The sequence below is a fragment of the Pipistrellus kuhlii genome, unplaced genomic scaffold (assembly GCF_014108245.1).
Source record: "Pipistrellus kuhlii isolate mPipKuh1 unplaced genomic scaffold, mPipKuh1.p scaffold_m20_p_5, whole genome shotgun sequence".
In the NCBI taxonomy this organism is placed as follows: Eukaryota; Metazoa; Chordata; class Mammalia; order Chiroptera; family Vespertilionidae; genus Pipistrellus; species Pipistrellus kuhlii.
In genome coordinates this window covers 77,371,088-77,390,789 of record NW_023425551.1, presented here as the reverse complement: position 1 = coordinate 77,390,789, position 19,702 = coordinate 77,371,088, and the positions used below count along the sequence as shown (strand labels likewise).

The 19,702-nt window shown below is 46.7% G+C and overlaps 1 protein-coding gene across 1 annotated transcript in view; it reads left to right on the top strand.

Moving 5' to 3' along the window:
* The window catches only part of DNAH8 (dynein axonemal heavy chain 8), a 263,341-nt gene that overhangs the window by 189,287 nt on the left and 54,352 nt on the right, over window positions 1-19,702 (top strand). The window contains exons 76-81 of the mRNA XM_036414990.2: window positions 2,688-2,793; window positions 4,791-5,043; window positions 5,132-5,322; window positions 10,745-10,866; window positions 13,693-13,811; window positions 15,259-15,461. Coding sequence (XP_036270883.2) covers window positions 2,688-2,793; window positions 4,791-5,043; window positions 5,132-5,322; window positions 10,745-10,866; window positions 13,693-13,811; window positions 15,259-15,461 — 994 coding nt within the window. The remainder of the gene's footprint in view (window positions 1-2,687; window positions 2,794-4,790; window positions 5,044-5,131; window positions 5,323-10,744; window positions 10,867-13,692; window positions 13,812-15,258; window positions 15,462-19,702) is intronic.

Here is a 19,702-nt window from a genome sequence, read left to right as displayed (position 1 = left end):
GGCCTCTACTTTAAGTATAATTGAGAGTTCTAATAAAACAAAGAACAACTTAAGATTGGGTGGTTCTAAGAGGTTGACACAAGATTAAACTAATTGTTAAGATAAATGTCAGAAAATGTTAAATGTTATGCACAAAGTATAATTTTATGTATCTGCAGATATAAAATATATTTGCACAAATATAATTTATTTTAGTAGTAAGGGTTCAGGGGAAAGGCAAGGTTAGAAATAGAAAGACTACAGAGGCATAAAATAGGAGGGTGAGAAGCTAGCAGAAGAAGACAAGACAAGGAAAGGAAAAAAGGCAAGAGATCCAAACAGATGGACACAAACAGAGAGGAAAGACATTCAAAAACAGGAGTAATGACATTGACCACAAAGAAATAGAGAGACAGTGAAAGGAGAAGTGAAATCCTCCCTCATTCATAGAGATGGTCACTTGGCATAGGCCTGGAAGGGCGGCTTGTCTGGTGGAGGGAAGGGCACAGTCCCAGCTTGCATGCTCATTTGATTCTAATTAACAGCAAACAACCCAGGGCTTATGCAATCCAGAAAGAGAATCCATTCCACTTCCACAGCCAGGCAGAGAGAGCATGGGCCCCTCCACTCATGGTCTCCATCTCTTCTTAAGGCCTCGTGGTGTCAACTGGTAAAAACTAGCCCTTCCTTTGTGGTCTGCCTGGTACTGTCGGTCCCAGGATGATTCCTCGATGGTCCAGATCCCCCATGGAGGCTGCACTAGCTTCTGTCAGGCGGGCCCCTCCATGTCCCAGAGCGCTTATACCCATTCTTCTAGGCCCGAGCTTCCTTTTCCAGACATGTGCTGAGGTGTTTACACGAGGCTTGCTGGAGAAACAAAAATGCATACTTAGTCTGCAGGAGACCTCCTGACCATAATGTGAACCCTCCTAACGGCCTGCTCTGAAACCCATTTTACAGGCGAACAAATGGAGACCAGAGAGAACAGGGTCTTAACCTGTGAGAGCACACAGGCTCTCCACCCGGCCAGACCTCATAGATAAACGTTACAGGTCATGCTGCAAAGCTCACGAGCATCCACTGCCCCGTGATGCTTGTGTTTCTGTATCTTACTGAAAGGGAAGCTAACAGCATTCATGTTGTCCACGCATTCCTACACTGCCACCCAGGGGTGAGTCTCCTAATGAAAACAATACATGAGCTATTCCCCTGCAAACCTAGCCAGGCTCCTCGGCTCTTCATTGCCACCTCATCACACACTGCGAACCCGGAAGGGAGTGCTGTTATACGCTGTACACACTGGTCTCGGAGTTGAAGGACAAGGCTGTTAGGCCTTTCTCTGACAGTAGCTAGCTAGCTATGCGCATTATATAGAAATGCTCTTTGGAGTTAATATTTCTGGGTGCTCAGTTTCCCCGGATGCAAAATAAAGTTGATGACTAAATTCAGCAGATTTCAACTTAACAAATATTTATTGGATGTTGAGTCCAATCTCTGCAAAGCCTTGAGATACGTGCTGCCACGAATACAAGAATGAACAGGACAAGTTCCTGCCCATTAGATGTAGGGCTCCAATCGAGATGGGGGTCCTGGGAGGTATGCAGATGGCTGCTGTGCTGTGGCTCTTGCCTGATGGGTTGGTTTAGGAAGACCTTCTGAACATGGAGGAATTTCTGAAGCAGTTTTTCAAGACACTTCCTCTCAACGAAGTAGCTGAAAAACACAGTTCTGAGTACAAGTTGTGAGTCTGCATAAAATCAGAAGAAAGCACTATCAAGAATGTTATCGAGACTATTTCCATTTACTCTGTGTTTAGCAAGAGTATTATATATCCACGTTAAGTTTCTGTGTTTGAAAATTGCACTATAGTTATGTAAGAGAATGTCTTGGATCTTAGGAGATTTGCTGAAGATCTTAGGTGTAAAGGATAACATTAGCAAATGGTTCAGCAATGATGATAATAAATATTATATAGAGAGAAAGAGTGAGAAAGCAAAATGTTATTTGGCGAACCTAAGTAATGGGTTTGTGAGAGCTCATTGTACCAGTCTTGCAACTTTTCTGAAAGCTGGGAAATTTTCAAAATATAGTTTTAAAAAACACATCATTTATGTATGAAAAATATACCTCCCAAACATCCAAGCTAGCCCCTCTTGTAGAAGGAGCTGCAAAATAGTGGAAAATGGATTTGTATTGACAACTGGCTATGCCAAACCAGGTGCCCGGAGTTCCTACAGGCAGGTCCCAAGCGAAGAGCTCACTTTGGCTTGGGTTGCCTGGTGGTTTCTTGGTATTAATCAATGCCTCTTTGTTTCTACCACTTCTGACTGCAAATAAAGTTAACATTTCTCCCAGAGGCAATGTGGAAGCAGGGCCAAGAGAATGGGATGCTCTAATTTAAATAAACGGGGAGCTGGAAAGACAGCTGCAGATAATTGGGCAAAATTATTTTAGCAAGGTAATCGCATGCATGCTGTGTAAGTGCTATGGAAACCTAATGCTTCTGGGCATAATTAAAAAACACACACACAAAACTCTCTAGAGAAACAAAAATATGGAAAAATAGGTTTGACTAATGGTAGCCATTCCTTGCCATGCAAAAGGCATTTTGGGTTAAACTTTTAAAAGTTTGTAATAAACACTGGTAAATTGGATTTATGGCAACAACTGGTAACATTCTGGAGCTGTTTTGTGTTTCTTAATAACAGGAGCTGGAGTCTGAGAGGGTTAAGCTTTTGGAGGACGTGACTTTCAATAAGCGGAAGATGAAAGAACTGGAAGATAACCTCCTCTACAAATTAAGTGCCACAAAAGGTATTGTGTTATCACGACATAATCAAATAATGGATTCTGAAGAAGGATCTCTTGTATCCTCTTCTCAACGCCCCGTGATGACAGATGTTAGGAAATAGTTATCAATGCAAAGACAGCGAGGCAATTTCCCTGTAGACACTAAAGAGGGACGGCAGGGAATCTGATTACTGAATTAGCAAACAAGGCCTGAGCATTTGAGAATAACCGTTTTCTTGATATAATTGCTCTCTCCTGAGGAAAGGAAGGGCTCCCGGGAGAGCTAGGTAACTCATAATAGGCTAATTTGCCTGCCCAAAGGAAACTAATGGGCTCCATCTATTTTTTTTTTTTTAGATTCACTCTTTCAGTTGGCATTGAAATGTAATCACCGCAATGGGCTCTGAGGTGTGTAATCTGTGGTGGAGGCACTTCAGCACCCAAGGCCCAGTTTACCGCCCCCTTTTTATTATTATTATTTTTAAAATATTTTTTATTGATTTTTTACAAAGAGGAAGAGAGAGGGATAGAGAGTTAGAAACATCAATGAGAGAGAATCATCAATCAGCTGCCTCCTGCACACCCCCTACTGGGGATGTGCCCGCAACCAAGGTACATGCCCTTGACCGGAATCGAACCTGGGACCTTTCAGTCCACAGGCTGATGCTCTATCCACTGAGCCAAACGGGTTTCGCGCCCCTCCCCCTTTTTTTTTTATTGTTGTTAATCCTTACCTGAGGATATTTTTCCATTATTTTTTAGAGAGAGTGAAAGGGAGGGAAAGAGACACAGAGAGAAACATCGATGTGGGAGGTCAATGCCCCAACCAGGGCAGGGCCGGGGACTGAATTTACAATCCAGGTTCATAGGCCGACGCTCTATCCACTGAGCCGAACCAGGGAGGACCCAGCTTACTCTCGGTTTGACTTGACCTCCCACTTAGAAGTCAGGTGCTGTCTGGGCAGTCAGATCATCGCACCACCCCCGGATTTGGGGATGTGTTCTCTCTGAATGTGTAAACATACCTTATCCCAATGAAATAAAATCAACAAACACTACAGTGTTCTCAAGTAGGCAGCTTAATGCCTTGTAAATTCTACCATTAATTAGAAGTTTAATGATGAATACTTCTGAACAGCACTTTAATCCTTAGATTAAAAAAAAAAAAATCTTAACCTCCCAGAAGAACACTATGCGTTTCGCTCACAACCGTCTCCAGCATCACCTTCCAGGTGACCTCAAGGGGAGTCCTATTTTCCGCCTTAATTGCACTGTCTCTTGGTGCAGTGCGTTCTCCCACCACTTGGTTCCTCTGGGGATTCTAAATATTAGAAAGACAGCTGAATGCTCTTCTCCTGACCGGGCCAAGGTGTGCTGGGTCAGGGTCTCTTTGCTGTGAGGTTAACCACAGGTCAGACTCCATCAGGGGACCTAGTGCATCAGAGCAGCTCCGTGCCCTCTGGCAGCTCAGGCCCCTCCCTGAACACTTGACTAGGCCCGAGCACTGCTGTTTGCAGACATCACAGCCAGTAGCTCAGCATGGCTAAAGTGTCTTCCATGTCTTAAAATCAAATGTCACAAACTTGTTCTATCTATTAGAAACAATAAGGAAGGGGAAAGATAAAGTTAGAGTTTTTCTCGTAGTGAGACATGCCCGCCAGTGGCAGGGCCACTCTCTGAAGCAGTGGTGAGAGTGCACCGCTCACCTGCTCACCTGCAACCCCGGGGCGAGCTCATGACACTGCAGGGTGCCATCAGGGTGAGGATGGTGGGGACGGCCGAGGCCCCTGGGGGTGGGCTGCCTTGGGGATGCAGACTTCTAGGCAGCGAGAGAGGCAGGCCTTGCAGGAATGCTTGCAGGAATTCAGGCAGCACGTGGTAGGTAGACTAGAAGCCCTCTGGGCTCTGAAGGAGTGGGGTTGAACATTAACAACGGGGAGATTCCTGAATGGATGCCCCTGGCTTTCCAGCTTCCCCGTCAGTGTTCTGCAGCTCCCACACTCTTCCTGTTTGGTTTTCAGGCTCCTTGGTAGACGACGAATCTCTCATCGGTGTTCTCCGGACCACCAAGCTGACAGCCGCTGAAGTGAGCGAAAAGCTACACGTGGCTGCAGAAACGGAGGTCAAGATCAACCTGGCTCAGGAGGAGTTCCGGCCGGCGGCCACCCGCGGGAGCATCCTCTACTTCCTCATCACGGAGATGAGCATGGTGAACATCATGTACCAGACCTCCCTGGCCCAGTTCTTGAAGCTGTTTGACCAGTCCATGGCCAGGTGGGCCTCGCGACCTTCCCGCCAGAGCAGCGACTTAAACGTTTCTGTTTTGTATTCCTGCTTCTTTGATTTTTAAAATGCATTGCAGGTCTGAGAAGTCTCCACTCCCTCAGAAGAGAATCACAAATATCATCGAGTACCTGACGTACGAAGTTTTCACGTACTCTGTCCGAGGCCTGTACGAAAACCACAAGTTCCTCTTTGTGCTCCTCATGACCTTGAAGATCGACCTCCAGAGAGGAACGGTGAAGCACCGCGAGTTCCAGGCTCTCATCAAAGGTGAAGGGTTTGGACGATGGATGTGACGGAAAGGATATCACGTTCGCTGTGCTCTTTGGTGGCTGTACGCTGATTTTTACGGCACATTGGAGCAGTTATGTTGTCAAGAAAGTGAAGCTCTTTATGCCCCTTTGTTTCTGGTTTCCATCCACTGTGCTCTGGCTACTCAAGGTAGCGTCCTTCGGGCCTGTGTTACCACCATGACCCTCAGTGATGTGATTAAATGAAGGCTGGCCACTGTTGCCCGAGGTTGGGAGACCCGGATGCTGAGGGTGGGAAAGGGCAGCTGGCAGTGAGTGTTCCTTGCAGGAGAGGGGTTCCTCAGGCTGGGATGTGATGGCTTCTACTTGAAGTTAATTCCTTTCAGTGCTTATCTCCGTGTTAAAGTATAATAACTAAGACAAAAGTGTTTTCATTCAGTTCAGTGAAACAAGTGCTATGCACGCCCAGCATGCTGGTGTTTGGGATACAAAGATAAAGCAGATGTTGTTTTAAGGGAAATGACAGTCTCATACAGGGGATAAAATAATTGCAAAACAAGGCTAGATCGCCCGAGTGTGATAAGAGAGCTAAGAGCAAGGTGTTGGGTCTAAAAGGAGGGAGAGGTTACGTGCGCTTGGTGAGGTCAGAAAAGCTCCGTGGAAAACACACCTCTGCTGGGTCCGTCAGGAATTTTTCAGGTTATTTGACGCATGGGGAGATGTGTCAATCTTTTCTTGATGGTTTTGCGCTTGTATATAGTTTAATAAATGGTGTTCTCGTTGCTCCTCCCCACCCTCCTAAAAAAGAAAGTGGCATTTGGGTGGCTCCTGACGGTAGAGACGGAAACGTGAGAAGGAAACGCGTGGAGTGTGTGAACTGGGAGCCTAGAGGAAAGGTTTTCTTGATCTGCTGGGCAGCCAGGTGCCTTGGGGGTGGTGCTGTGGTCTGTCAGAACCTTTCATTGTTCTCGGGAAGGTCACTCGGGCAGATGGGTAAGCTGGAGAGCAGAGGATCGAGGGGTCTGTTATAACCCCCTGGGCCGCAGCCTCCGGGGAAGGCGATGGGAGGAGAAGGGAGGAAACAGGTGAGGGGTCATAGCAGGGACATGCACTGGACCGGAGCCAGGAGAGGGGTCAAAGCCAGGTTTCGGTCTGTGCAGAGATTTCCTGGTTGAGAGAGGAGCCAGTTTAGGAGTGTCGGAATTGGGGCACAATGAGTGTGAGTTTGGGGCCTACTTTTTAGTCGGCATAAGAACAGCCCCCAAATGTCAACACAGCAAAGGTTTACTTCTCCTCCGCTCTCGCTCCAGCATGCTTGTTACGGTCACCCAGGAATCCCAACTGCCTCCCTAATTACTAGGCAGAGGGACGGGATGTGGCAAATTGTGTCCTGGCCCTTAAAAGGTACCCCATAAGTGGCACATGTCACTTAACGCTCATCTTTCATTAGCCAAAGCGAGACATGTGGCCACATCTAACTTTGCGGAGAGCAGGGGACTCAGCTCTCCCACAGGCCTGGGGGCAGGGCACTGGGCGTCCCCACAGCCCTGGCGGCTACGCAAACATAGGATTTGAGACATCGGCAGGCAGACGGCAGGCCAGACAGGCGAGAAGTCAGACAGCGGCCATGTTGGGCGTAGAAATAACAACCAAGGCGGTGGATCAGCAGAGCAAAATGCGGAGTGTTTCCGAGTTCACGCTGCAAGGCGCAGGGACGTGATGCGCTGTATCCTCATCGTCCAGCTGACGCTAGCAGGCAGGAGCCATGCCTACCTTCTCTACCCTTGTCTTCAGTTAATTTCCTCCTTGGCCCAGAACAGGTTACCGGATAAGAGACGTTGTAAACCGTTCTGCGGACTCACTGAAATGTCTTTTTTGACTTTGTAGTTCTTGGAGCTCAAAGGAAATGAGAATATGTCCTGGGGTTCATGTTTTGTCTAAGACCGGGTCCGCCTGGAGGAGCTGGAGTCTGAACTGCATGTAGGAGCTGAGAGACCACGTGGTACCTAAGGCGTGTGCAGGGCTGGAACCAGGAAGCGAGCAGATCTCAGAGCGACCACAGGGGGCTGTGGGCCCCGGGGAAGGACAGGGCCCTGGAGAGACGGGCGGGCTCCTAAGAGGAGCGTCCATCCACAGGGGTAGTCTCTGTGACATTTAAATAAAACGCGCCTGAATTTACCAGGCCTAGAAAGCTGCTCTGACTCGTCCAGTCACCCTGAGGCTCTCACTTGCCTAGGGCTTCAGCCTCGGGGTTTGGAGCCCTGGGCAGTGGGGAAGGGGCAGGGGGGAAGGGGCAGCGGGGAAGGGGCAGGGGGGAAGGGGCAGAGGGGAAGGGACAGCGGGGGAGGAGAGAGAAAGGGGGGGTGGGGGGGGTAAGGGTGGCGGGGGAGGGTGGGAACCTAGGCAGCAGTGGGAACAAATGGCCTCCTGCTGAGGACAGCCTCCCGTCTGGGGGTACAAGCGGGATGGGAAATACGCTTTTGGATGTTTCCTTGTTTGTGAGCTGGCTCTGTTGCCAGCGTGACTCTGAGAAGGAGACAGTTCTGACATAGAAAGAAGTGGGAGCCCTGTCCCCTGTCCTATGGGTCGTGGAAGGACGGAGGAGTCAGAGGAAGAAGGAGGTGGGGAGAGGAGGATGCTCTGCCCAGAGCCTCGCCAGCATGGGGGCTGCCGGGCAGCGTTGTGAGGGAGTGGCCGGACGGATACTCGGGAAGGTTGGCAGTGGGGTGTGGGCATGGAGTGTGGAGAGGCTGGTGCACACCAGAGGCCTGGGGCCCAAACCAAGAAGCTGCAGAGCAGGGACCTCTGACGGGAGACAGGCCCCATCCCTGTGGGTGACAGCCCCTGCGCCTGCAGGTCACACAGGATGTGCTCAGGGAGACGGTGGGGGATCCCAGCCTGGGACCCAGACTGGTAGAGACGAGAGGGTGCGCACCAATCTGAGGCCCCTCCCTGTCATGACACAATCACCCCCCTGCAACCTCTCCCCACCCAGCCAACCCAGCCAAACCCGGCTCTTACCTGAGACACGGGATTCTGGGAGACTAAGCATGGAAATCCGCGGGGGCTGCGAAACACAGGAACCCAGCAGGGAAGGAATCTGTGAGGAGAATTAGATTTGACACAGAAAAACAAGAAGGCTGCACACCGGGGCTGTGGAGAGAACACAGCTGTGCCCGTTTCATCAGCTGGGAGCGGGAGAGGCGGCTGCACAGGCCAGCAGAGCCGGTGTGAGGAGTGTGGGTGCCTTAGTGGGCAACGGGGAGCCATTGTCCGCTTTCCGAGCGGGAAGCCCGCGGACAGAGCGGTGCTGTAGGAAGATGGATTTGGGGTTGTCTGGTCAGTTGATCAGCAAAAGCACAGACAGCTCAGCAGTAAAAGAGGTTTTTTGTGTTTTGTTTTTTGTTTTTTGTTTTTAATAACAACCCAAAGCTTGCAGTTTGTATTAGCTTTGAATGGACTTACATAGTGACCAAATTATTTTTTAAAAGATGGCGTGGCTTTGTTTTTAATGGTTTTTACAAGGTGAACACTTACGGTCCTTAGATCATTAATTTTTAAAAAATCATTTGAACTCAGTGCTTACGGGGGGGGGGGGGGGGCGGGGGGGAGGAAGACTCATTGGTCACAGCACAAGTGTCTGTCTGGCTTCCCCGGGAGGACCGTCCCTTTGCCTACACTCCTACTCGCTTTCTTCAGTGTCTGGAAGGTGCCCTTGACTTTCTGTTCCAACGGACAGAGTCAGGCACGGTGAAGTGGGAAGCGGGTGGCAGGGGCAGTCCTGCCTCAGAGAGGAACGGGTGGACTGTTCTCCCGGCCCAGCTCCTTCAGAAAGGCGTCATCTTTCTTTTGCTGTGACCCACGGACAAAAGGCACGTTAGGGCGTGCGCCCTTGCCTTCCGGGTTGGCCTGGACCTGAGTTCCAAGTCAGACAGTGAACATCACAGCCACAGCTAACGACTGCCTGGCTGCCACTGTGTGTCCTAAGCTTTCTGCACACAAACGTGCACTTAATCTCCACAGCACCCGTCCCGGAGACTCCGTTGTGACACCTTGTGGTGGACGAGGAGGCAGAGGCTGAGCTCCTGAGCTCTGTCCGAGTCTTTGCAGCTCGGTGTGTTAGAGTGGGTGCCGGGGGAGAGGCCGTCTGTCAGCTGAGGTGCACGCGCCTGAAACGCTGCTGCAGCCTCCGCGGCCTCTGCCGGTGCCTCGGAGGCTTACGGTCCCTGAGCACATTGTTTTGGAAACAGCGGAGAAGAAAAGGAGGGCCAGTCCCTGGGTCAGAGGAGCAGAGGCCCTTAGGCCCGCAGCCGACTCCAGAGGCTGCTTCACCAGTGAACTCGGTGTCAGCAGAACCAGAGCCGGAAGGCCTCCTCCCTCTGCAGCCACACAGGGCGGGCGGAGGGGAAGGTGACGGGCTAAAGGCGTGGCGGCCTCGGAATCACTGCCCCTGGGGTGGAACACAGGGCCGTGCATGGAAGGGGCACTTCAGCTCATTCACCATCTCAGGAAGGTGCTGGAGGGGGAGCAGAGCCCTGTGCTACCCCCCCCCCCCCCCAAGCGTCCATTATGAAGTGGAAGGATTCCAGAAGCTCTTCAGGATAATGGGATTTGAAAGCTACAGAATCACCGTTTTTGCATAATCTGAATTAAAAACAGAGCTGGAATTATTATGATAAAAACATTACTAAAGACATGAAGCAGAGGGATTTGAAATTGTAACAGTAGTCACGCGACTGGGTGGGAGATGGTCACGTTGGGAATGCTTGTTGACTTGTGATGGGCTTCAAAACACCCCCCAACGCTGCTGTCCACATGCTGTGAGGCCAGGGCCTTGCTCATTTTCTCTGCTTCACTCCCGGTGCCTGGAATGGGCCAGGTACACAGGGAACACCCAAGTACTTTTTGAATGAATGAATGAATGAATGAATGAATGATTTGATCATTAGTTACTCCCTTAAAACCCCACAGCTGTACTATGTCAATCTCTCCATCTCCTCATCTTTTTGACCTGGCAACAAATACTCGTAGTATTGAATATGAAACTTCTGGAGGAGTGATGACTTGGAAGTGATTTTTAGAATCACACATGGGATGATCAGCCTATTCATTGGTAGCAAAATGGTATATTACAGACTGTTAAATCACAATAAAAAGGCAACAACCACAACCACCTGGGAACAATTCTTTGCAGAGAAAATTGACAAGGAATTGCCACCATCTGCGTGTTGTGAGACAGTACAAATCAGTAAATAAAACAGGAAGACATAAAGGAAATGTACGCAAAGAGGATAACCACCACATTTTCTGTAATGTGACTATTTTCCAGTTTTCCCATATTTTCCTGTAATACTGTTATCTCATTTTTATGACTTGAGGGGAGGGGGCGCGTTTTGAAAAATGGAGCCCGCGCTGACCTGGTTCCCCGGCCCCTCCCCCAGGCGGCGCAGCCCTGGACCTGAAGGCCTGCCCTCCCAAGCCCTTCCGCTGGATCCTCGACATGACCTGGCTGAACCTCGTGGAGCTGAGCAAGCTCCCGCAATTCGCAGAAATCATGAACCAGGTGACGAAGGGCGGGAGGGCGCAGGTCTCCGCACCCAGACACACCCAGGCCGTTAGTTGTTGTTATTAACCCTCCCCCAAGGATATTTTTTCCCATCGATTTTTAGAGAGAGTGGAAGGGAGAGGTAGAGACAGAGAGAAACATGGATGTGAGAGAGACACATCGATTGGCGGCCTCCTGTACACACCTGAGCCAGGGGTATGTACGTGCTCTTGGTCAGAATCAAACCCGAGACTTTAAGTTCAAGGGCGAACGCTCTAACCATGGAGCAACCGGCTAGGGCCACTCAGGCCATTTAATGGGGGACCTCCTGGTGACAGGTCCTCACACAAAAGGGTTCACACCATGGTGTAGCTTTAAGTCTCCGCATGGCTTGCCAGGGAGAATATAGGCAGAAGCTTGGGGGGTGTCTCAGAAGGAACATTTCGGACGTGCAGGCGGCTGCCTTATTTTTCTGTGCTGAGCGTGAGTCATGCACAGGCTGCTTGAATTGCTGTCAGAATGGGAACCAGGGGTGGACCCTTTTTTGTAGAGTATTGATGTTGCTACATTTTTACTTCTTTTTATGATTTTTAAAAAATATTTATTGTTCAGAGTATTGCAGACGTCTCCCTCCCCTCTCCCCTCATCCCCATTGCCTGCTCCATCTGGTTCCCGCCCCCCTGGCCTTCACCGCCCTATCGTCCGCGTCATAGGTAATGCATATGTGTTCTTTGGTTAGTCTCTTCCCGTCCACCTCTCCCCTTCTCTCTGAGAGTTGTCAGCCTCTGGTTCTGTTTCATTCATCAGTTTATTTTGGTTCATTAGGCTGCTTGCTTGTTTATTTTGATTTTTGGATTCAAATGTTGATAGATATGTATTTATGGCGTTGTTGATCCCGCTTTAGAGATGAGAGAACCGAGATTGGAAGAGGTTAAGTATTCTCCATGTGGCCAGGGAAGGGCGAAGCTGTCATCTGACCTCATGCCCTTTCCTGGCAGCAGGCGTTATTTCTCCGCAGCGCCTTGTGCCGGGGCTGGGCCAGGTGTGAGGGAAGAGCTGTCCTCGGGACAGGGCAGAAGTTCACCGGGACCCCCCATCGGGCGGCCGCGGCCGGCCTGTTCGTGGGAAGGAAGGGAGGAGTAGCCGACCAGGCTCCCAGCGGAGTGCTGTCAGCGACTGAAACAAAAATAGCCTCCAACAGCAAGCGGCCCTGCCTTGGCGTCCCAGGCCCAACCGGAAGTGGTATTTGCCAGGAGAGAGGCCCAGGAAAAGGAGTGGGCCGTGGAGGTGGGCAGCACGGGGCTGGGAGCCCCTTGCTCATTACAGAAGCAGTCACCCCTGGGAGCTCTCCCATGACATCAAAATCAGCAGGTGGAAGGTTGGGAATAAACACCTCCCAGTCTCCCTCTCTCTAGCCGCTGGTGTCGGGGAGGCCAGCAGGGGGCGCTGTGAATGGCAGTGCGCTGGGGCCAGGGCAGTAGGGTGGGCTGCCAACCTGATTCTGTGAGAGCAGCCAGCCAGGAAGAGCCCGGAGAAAGACGGCACCTGAGAAACATTTCAGAAACCCTCCTCCATCTCTCAGTGTCCCAGGGACAAAGTTGGAGCAACTGGGCTCCTTGTTTTGCTGTTAGATTGTGGGCTTTGAGCAGCTGTTCTTCTCTGGGCCTTAGCAAAAAGTGGGGAGGATAGAGGGGAAAGGACAGGGCTTGGGGGTGGCACGCAGCCTCTGCTCTGTGTTGTTTGCTGTTAGAGATGACTGTTGCTCTTTATTTATTTATTTTTAAAATATATTTTATTGATTTTTTACAGAGAGGAAGGGAGAGGGATAGAGAGCTAGAACCATTGATGAGAGAGAGACATCAACCAGCTACCTCCTGCAACCCCCCACCGGGGATGTGCCCGCAACCAATGTGCATGCCCTTGACTGGAATCAAACCCGGGACCCTTCAGTCCGCAGGCCAACACTCTATCTACTGAGCCAAACTGGTTTTGGCGACTGTTGCTCTTTAAAACATGCTTATAAACTCGGCCTAAGTAACTGGCCGCCAGTAGCTGAGGAGCAGTGCCAGGCCCACGCAGCGTCTGCCACTGGTTTTCACAGGCCTAGGCTTCACCATGTGCCTGTGATGCCTCTGAACCCCACAGCTCTCCCCAGGCTCTGCAGGACCAGCTGCCCGGGACCAGCTCCCGGAGAGACCTCTTCCCTCCTTGGATCTGATGCTCGGGGTGGGGGTCGCTAGGAAAGTGGAAGTTTTGATTGTGCCATCCATCAGTATTTTGTATAGAGGTCAACATGTAGAGGTTTGCTCATCAGAATGGTCTCTATCGGTGGTTCTCAACGCAGGGCAACTTTGTGCCCATTCCTCTCCCACCCTCATCCCCCATCCCAATCTCCCACGGGGAGCCTTTACAATGTTTAGAGATTTTTGATGGTCCCGAATTGGGAGAGAGGTGTTACTGGTATTTAGTGGGTGAAGGCTGGAAATACTGCCAAACATCCCACAGTGCACAGGACAGCCCCCTGAACAAAGAAATAACTGGCCCCAAATGTCAGTAGGTTGATAAACCCTGGTCTGTGATTTTTCCCTCCCTGTCATTTAGCGTAATTGATTCATGGTCCTAATCTTAGTGAATAGTGGAGAAAAGCAATGGGAAAACTGAAAGAGGATCGTAATCTCCACATTGTTTGAGTCATTGATTTTGAAGAAAAATGCAGATGAGTGGTTATATTTGAAAAATGACGTGCTAGAGAGGATGACGCTCTGTGTTATTCGGCATCCTCTCCAATATATTATTTCAACTCCATGTGCTCCTGTGGCTTGCTAATTGGCTTGTTTATGTTAGATATCTCGAAATGAGAAGGGATGGAAAAGCTGGTTTGACAAAGATGCTCCAGAGGAAGAAATTATCCCTGATGGATATAACGATTCGCTGGATACCTGCCACAAACTCTTACTTATCAGGTGAGAATAGGGAGCTCAGAGCTGGAGGCATCATCCTGTCAAATTACAAACGTACCTCAGGGCATTACTTCACTGTGTCCCAGTTGTTATTATAAGCAATGTAGGTACTTTTACATTGCAATTTGGGATGGCGATTCTTTAGTTCCTTGACAAGCAAATAAAATGATGATGCTGGCAGGGAATGGTATGTTTTGACAATGTATTGATGATAGTGCTTTTATCCAAAAAACATGAAAAATATGCTTTATTATTCACTTCATTCATTATTTATTGTTGTATTTACTTCTTTAATAAATATAACTCACAAGTTATAAAGCAATTAGTTTGTAAGCTGAAATTCAATTTCATCTGAGAAAAAAAACCTATAAATATTATGCTATTGAAATGTGTGATGCAGGCTTGACTATTAAAATAGAAGCAAAACTTTTAAATTGATGTTAAGGAAGAACATTCTTTTTTTTTCTTTTCCTTCCCACTTTTCATATTTTCTTAATATCCAGTAGCTTAAAGAAGGCTTCTATATTAGAGTGTGAGTGAGTGTGTGTGTGTGTGTGTGTGTGTGTGTGAGAGAGAGAGAGAGAGAGAGAGAGAGAGAGAGAGAGAGAGAGAGGGAAAGAAGAGAGAGGCGAGATTGGTGGGCAAGGTTGGCATTGGGGGCAGAAACCCTCAAAAGATTAACAAAATGCTGTTGGATAATTTTGAAGTCATTTTTATCTATCCAATGTTAAACTTCTACCTGAGCTCACATTTCTTATAAAAAGTTGTTTTCTGGGTGTTGTCACTCTCTGTGAGTGATCACAGCAATGGTGACCTCATGACCTACAGAGGCTGAAAGAGCTACTTGTTTTTATTAGAACAGACGTGTCTGTCTTTTATCCATTATTCTAAAACTGAATCTTTGCCTAATGAATACTATAATCTGTAGAAGTTGTGATTTAAAATATCAAATGACGTTATTTAACGTGTCATTGTGTTTAGAACCTACTTCAACATTGGCAACACAGATGGCATTACATTAGTGCTTGCTGGTCAACCTACTTCTGACACTTGGACAGTTTACCCCCCTCCCCACCCCGATGCCTGCAGAGCTTCCTGGGTGCACAGGCTGGCCGGTGGCTTCCCTGCTGAGTGGCCTGATGTGCAGCAGGTGCCTGATGACTACCTGCCGAAGATAAGCGTGCTCCTGTGTGTTAGTTTGGATGAGGAATGGCTCACCTGAAGTGATACCAGGGATAATCATTTGATGCGCTTTTAAAATGGCCAATTAAAATTTCAGAATATGCCTAGCTCCGAAACCCAGGGTAGAAGACCTTGCCCCTACTCAGGCCCACACAGTGGCATGCTAGCTTTTTGTCCTTTGCTAATTATGTTCTCTAAGTGCCTAGAATGAGACAGGATAAGAAAGGCAGAGACTAAATTTTTCCCTCTGGCTCATGTCCATTTCTAGGTCTTGGTGCCCAGACCGCACTGTTTTTCAAGCAAGGAAGTACATTGCCAGTTCCCTGGAGGAGAAGTACACAGAACCAGTTATCTTGAACCTGGAGAAAACTTGGGAAGAAAGCGATACACGGACACCTCTGATCTGTTTCCTGTCCATGGGGTCCGACCCCACCATTCAGATTGACGCCCTGGCCAAGAAGCTGAAGCTGGGTATGAGCAGCAGCGGCGACACTTAGCAAACCTCACACGCCTTTGCTTCACATTTTGCCTTTCATAACTTTGTAACTGATTAGGAATATGTCCGTGAAACTGAGTTAGAAAAAAATACCAAACTCTTTCCTCCTTCTTCAGACCTCCTAGAGTGAGGGTGGGAGAGAGATATCTTTGTGCAGAGAGGAACAAACTCATCTACCGTATTCTGTGTTTTTTTTTAAGTTGTAAGCCATGCTACATGGACAGTAGATTAGCAAGAATGAACGTACAAGAGCAGATTTTACTGCCATCTATAATACTAAAAGCGTAATATGCTAATTAGACTGGACGTCCTTCCAGATGACCTTCCAGACGAAGCCGGGGCTGCGAGGGAAGCCTGGGTCCCAGATGCCTGCCAGGGGCTGGAGGGAAGCCCGGGTCCTGGGTGCCAGAGGGAAACGAGTGCCGGCAGCTGGTGGGGGAAGGAAGGCCTACTCTTGCACAAATTTTGTGCATTGGGCCTCTAGTGTCTATATAAAATGACAACAAAGTCTATCTTGTCACAAATTTAAAAGAACTAGAACCATTGTAATGCATAGTAATTGGGGATTCATTTATCCATGCTTTCATTCAGAAACCATTTAGTCCAGTCAGACTGATGGATTCAGGGAGTACAGAGATGAGCACAACACAGCTGGGGAAGGCAGACATGCCAACATGCAACCGAAGACCACATGACGGCTATTGTAACAAAGTTACGTACACATGTCTGATTACAACATACCGAGCTACTCAGACTGCAGGGGGTACAGGGACCACATTGATGCTATTTTGAATAGAATCTAAAAAAATAGATAAAATTTTATTAGATGAGAATGATGGGAAATAGACAGACAGTAATTCCAGGGGGAGGATGCAGGGCCAGGAGTTATAAACACTTAAGTTGTGAGAACAGTGACTGAGTGGCAAAACTAAAGGACAAGGACCCGCAAAGGCACAGCCCAAGGTCATACACTTGAGTCACCTGCTTACAGAGGCTGTCTGTTGCTCTCCATCCTCCAAACACCAGAACATTGTTGGAATTCCAATCTTACAGGTTCAGATCTTGATAACTATGCCTTGTACGGTCAATTCATTCCTATGTTTATAAAGATTATAAAAGTGATTATGAATCACTAAACCTACTCTATGAAATAAAATTTACATTTATCTTATTACATAGTTTATATAAACATGATACAAAATCCATTTAGTCATCCCCAGTACTCACTATATGACCCTCTGCACCAAGAAGTTACTGTAATCCATTAGGTATGGTAGCATGCCATATGTTCACTCCCACTTTTCTCATCTGGACTTTGCTCAGTTCATTGTCACCACACCACTCCATGTTCTGTACAGATCCATGTTTAAATGGCTCTTTTGGCAATAGCTTGTGGTTAAGTCTCATTAACCATCTTTAAAATAAGCTCTTTGCTCTGGTGTTTACTCCGACATGCTAGTCATCTGCACTGGTCTAGGAGTGGTGCCTCTCTCACAGCCTTGGAGCTTTCAAATCTTTCTCAGATCTAGTCTTCAATGGGTCTCTGTCCAGCTGCTTCTATGCTCCACTTCTCTCTGCACATAAACTTCTACTCTCTTGCCACCAATCTTCATGTGACAGAACTCATGGCTTCTGGTGGCTCCTGGGCTTACATGGTTAGTAAGTTCAGCACTCCTGGGGAAAGTCCCCTTACTCTCTTGGTCCCAAGTCCAAATAACCAGGGAAGACATTCATTGGTTTTGCTTTGGTCATGTGCTCCTTTCAAGGCCAATCAATGAACTGTTGCTGTGGGGATTTGTTCATAGCAGGAGCACCATATATGGAGCTTGAGTAGGTGCATTTCTTAGAAGGGGATACTGCTCCTAGAAGAAGAGCCTGTTCCACTAGAGATTCCATTTCAAATAAATATTAATATTTCTGCTGTCTAGGACCATGTTCAAAACAAAAGTGAGAAATTCAAGGTCTTCTTTGGGAGGAATTTTACTATGACATTAAATAAAGACATAGGCCAGAATTGTGCTATCACCTTTAGTATTATTACCTGTTACCATACTGCTTTGCTTAGCAATTTGGTGATTTTCATTTTTTGCTACTACTTTGTTTTTTCCAACAATTGTTCAGGCTTCTATTGGTTACTTTGTCAGGAGAATAAAACAAAGTAGATTTGACTTTGACACTGAAGGTCCCAATGCATAAAGAACCATTTGCTAAATCATTTTTAGGAATATTAAAAAGTCACATGCTACTCACTGCTTTGGGTCAAAAGTAGCTGTGAAAATGGAACTGTTATGTAGATAGGATAACATATTAATTTAGTCTTAAGTAGAAATATTTCATTTGGGTACCTGGATAACAGATCATCATAGAATGCTCAAGGTAAATCCGATTCCAGAAACCTTGCAATGCAACTACCTTATTTTACAGGTCAGGGAACTAAGGTCTGGGAATAAGGCCAGAGAGCTTGCTGGTGACAGATCTGATTCAGGGCTCACTAGGAAACCCCACTTGAGTGGCCTCCCTCTTTCATCATCTCTCACTGCCTTATTGGTTGAATTAACCCATTACCTGACAGCAACTTGAGGGATGGGACCAAATCAAACAAGTTTTTATAGGAAAAAAAGGAGAAAGAAAACGCACCGAGGATGCTGCCTAGTGCCTGCCAAGCTCTGCAGTGAGAGGTGCGGAGCGGACGGATTCTGCGCAGAAGCACTGGTGCCCACACAGCGTGTGGGAAACACATGGATTCAGTATGAGACCTCTGCTCAGACTGGGTGAGGGAGGGGACCTGGAGGAACCCATGCACAGATAAAGAGAGCAAAGAAATGAAATGCAGACTCACAAACACACACAAGAATTAATGAAAATGGGTATAGCAACATATACAGATTTTAAAATAAAAATAATAAAATACATAATTCTGGCAATAAATTTTAAAATCTCATTAAAATTGACAATTTTGTAGAAAATGCAATTTTACAATTTTTTTTCTGATGAGATAGAGGGATCTCAGAAAGGGTAGAAAAATATAAATAGACTAATAATTGAGATGAACAAAATTAGAAGTTTTGAATGATTATCTCAATGAAGGCTGTGGGTTTGGATGATCTTTTGGTAAGTCCTTTACAATATTCACATGCTGTATTCCCTTCCACAGGAGAGGAAAAGAGAGTGCATCCTCCTTTTTATTTTATTCTGATATCAAAAACAGACCACGATAGTAACTGCATAAAAGAAAGAAAAAAACCCCACAGATTGATCAAATTATCGATATAAATATAAGGATCTTAACTAAAATGCAAGCATGAAAAATTCAGTGTGATATTATAAGAAATACATGCAAAAAATAATGATAACCTGCCCTGACGGAGTAGATATGCACAGTTGAAATAAAAAAGATAAAATAAAAATATCTTACCACAACAGTAAGTGAAAGACTTGCCCTTAAGCTATCATATTATTGCCTTGATAGATGCTAAAATAACATTTTATTAAAAAATTTAATATTTGTTTCTCACTGTTAATGTGATAATGAACTTCAAACATCAACATCATACTTGTTGATGAATGATCAGAGACATGCCCATTAAAGTCAGGAAGAAGATGAAGGTGTCTGCCTGTACCACTATCATTCAGCACTGTTGTGGGAGATATAGCTAATGTATTGTAAGAATAATAAATAAAAGATATAACTTCTGGACAGTAGGGGCAAAAATCACCATTATTCTAAGACAATGTAATTGTTTAACTGAAGAAACAAATGAATCAGCTGAAAAACTATCAGATTTAACAGGATAGTTCAGTAAGGTGGCCGATCACAAAATAAATACATTAAAAAATCAATGGAGCGTCTTGTAAAATAAAATGCAAAAGTCCCATTCACTATAGCAATAAAAGTAAAATGGAGAAATAATTTTTAAAATACCTATTAAAAGAAAACTATAAAACTTACATAGAGACATAAAAGTAGGATAAAATAATGAACAGTTAAACCCTGTTCTCAGAATAAAGATTCAATATTGTAAAGATGTCAATAGTCTCTAAATTAATCTATAAACTGAATGCAAGTGTAATTGAAATTCTAGCATTTTTTTTTCTTTTTCTGATGGGATAGGAGAGGGATCTCAGGTCATCTAGAACAATAAATGGACAAAAATAATCAAAAAAGCTTGAAAAGGAAAAAGAATAATGGGGAATGGACAGCACCAGATTTTAAAAA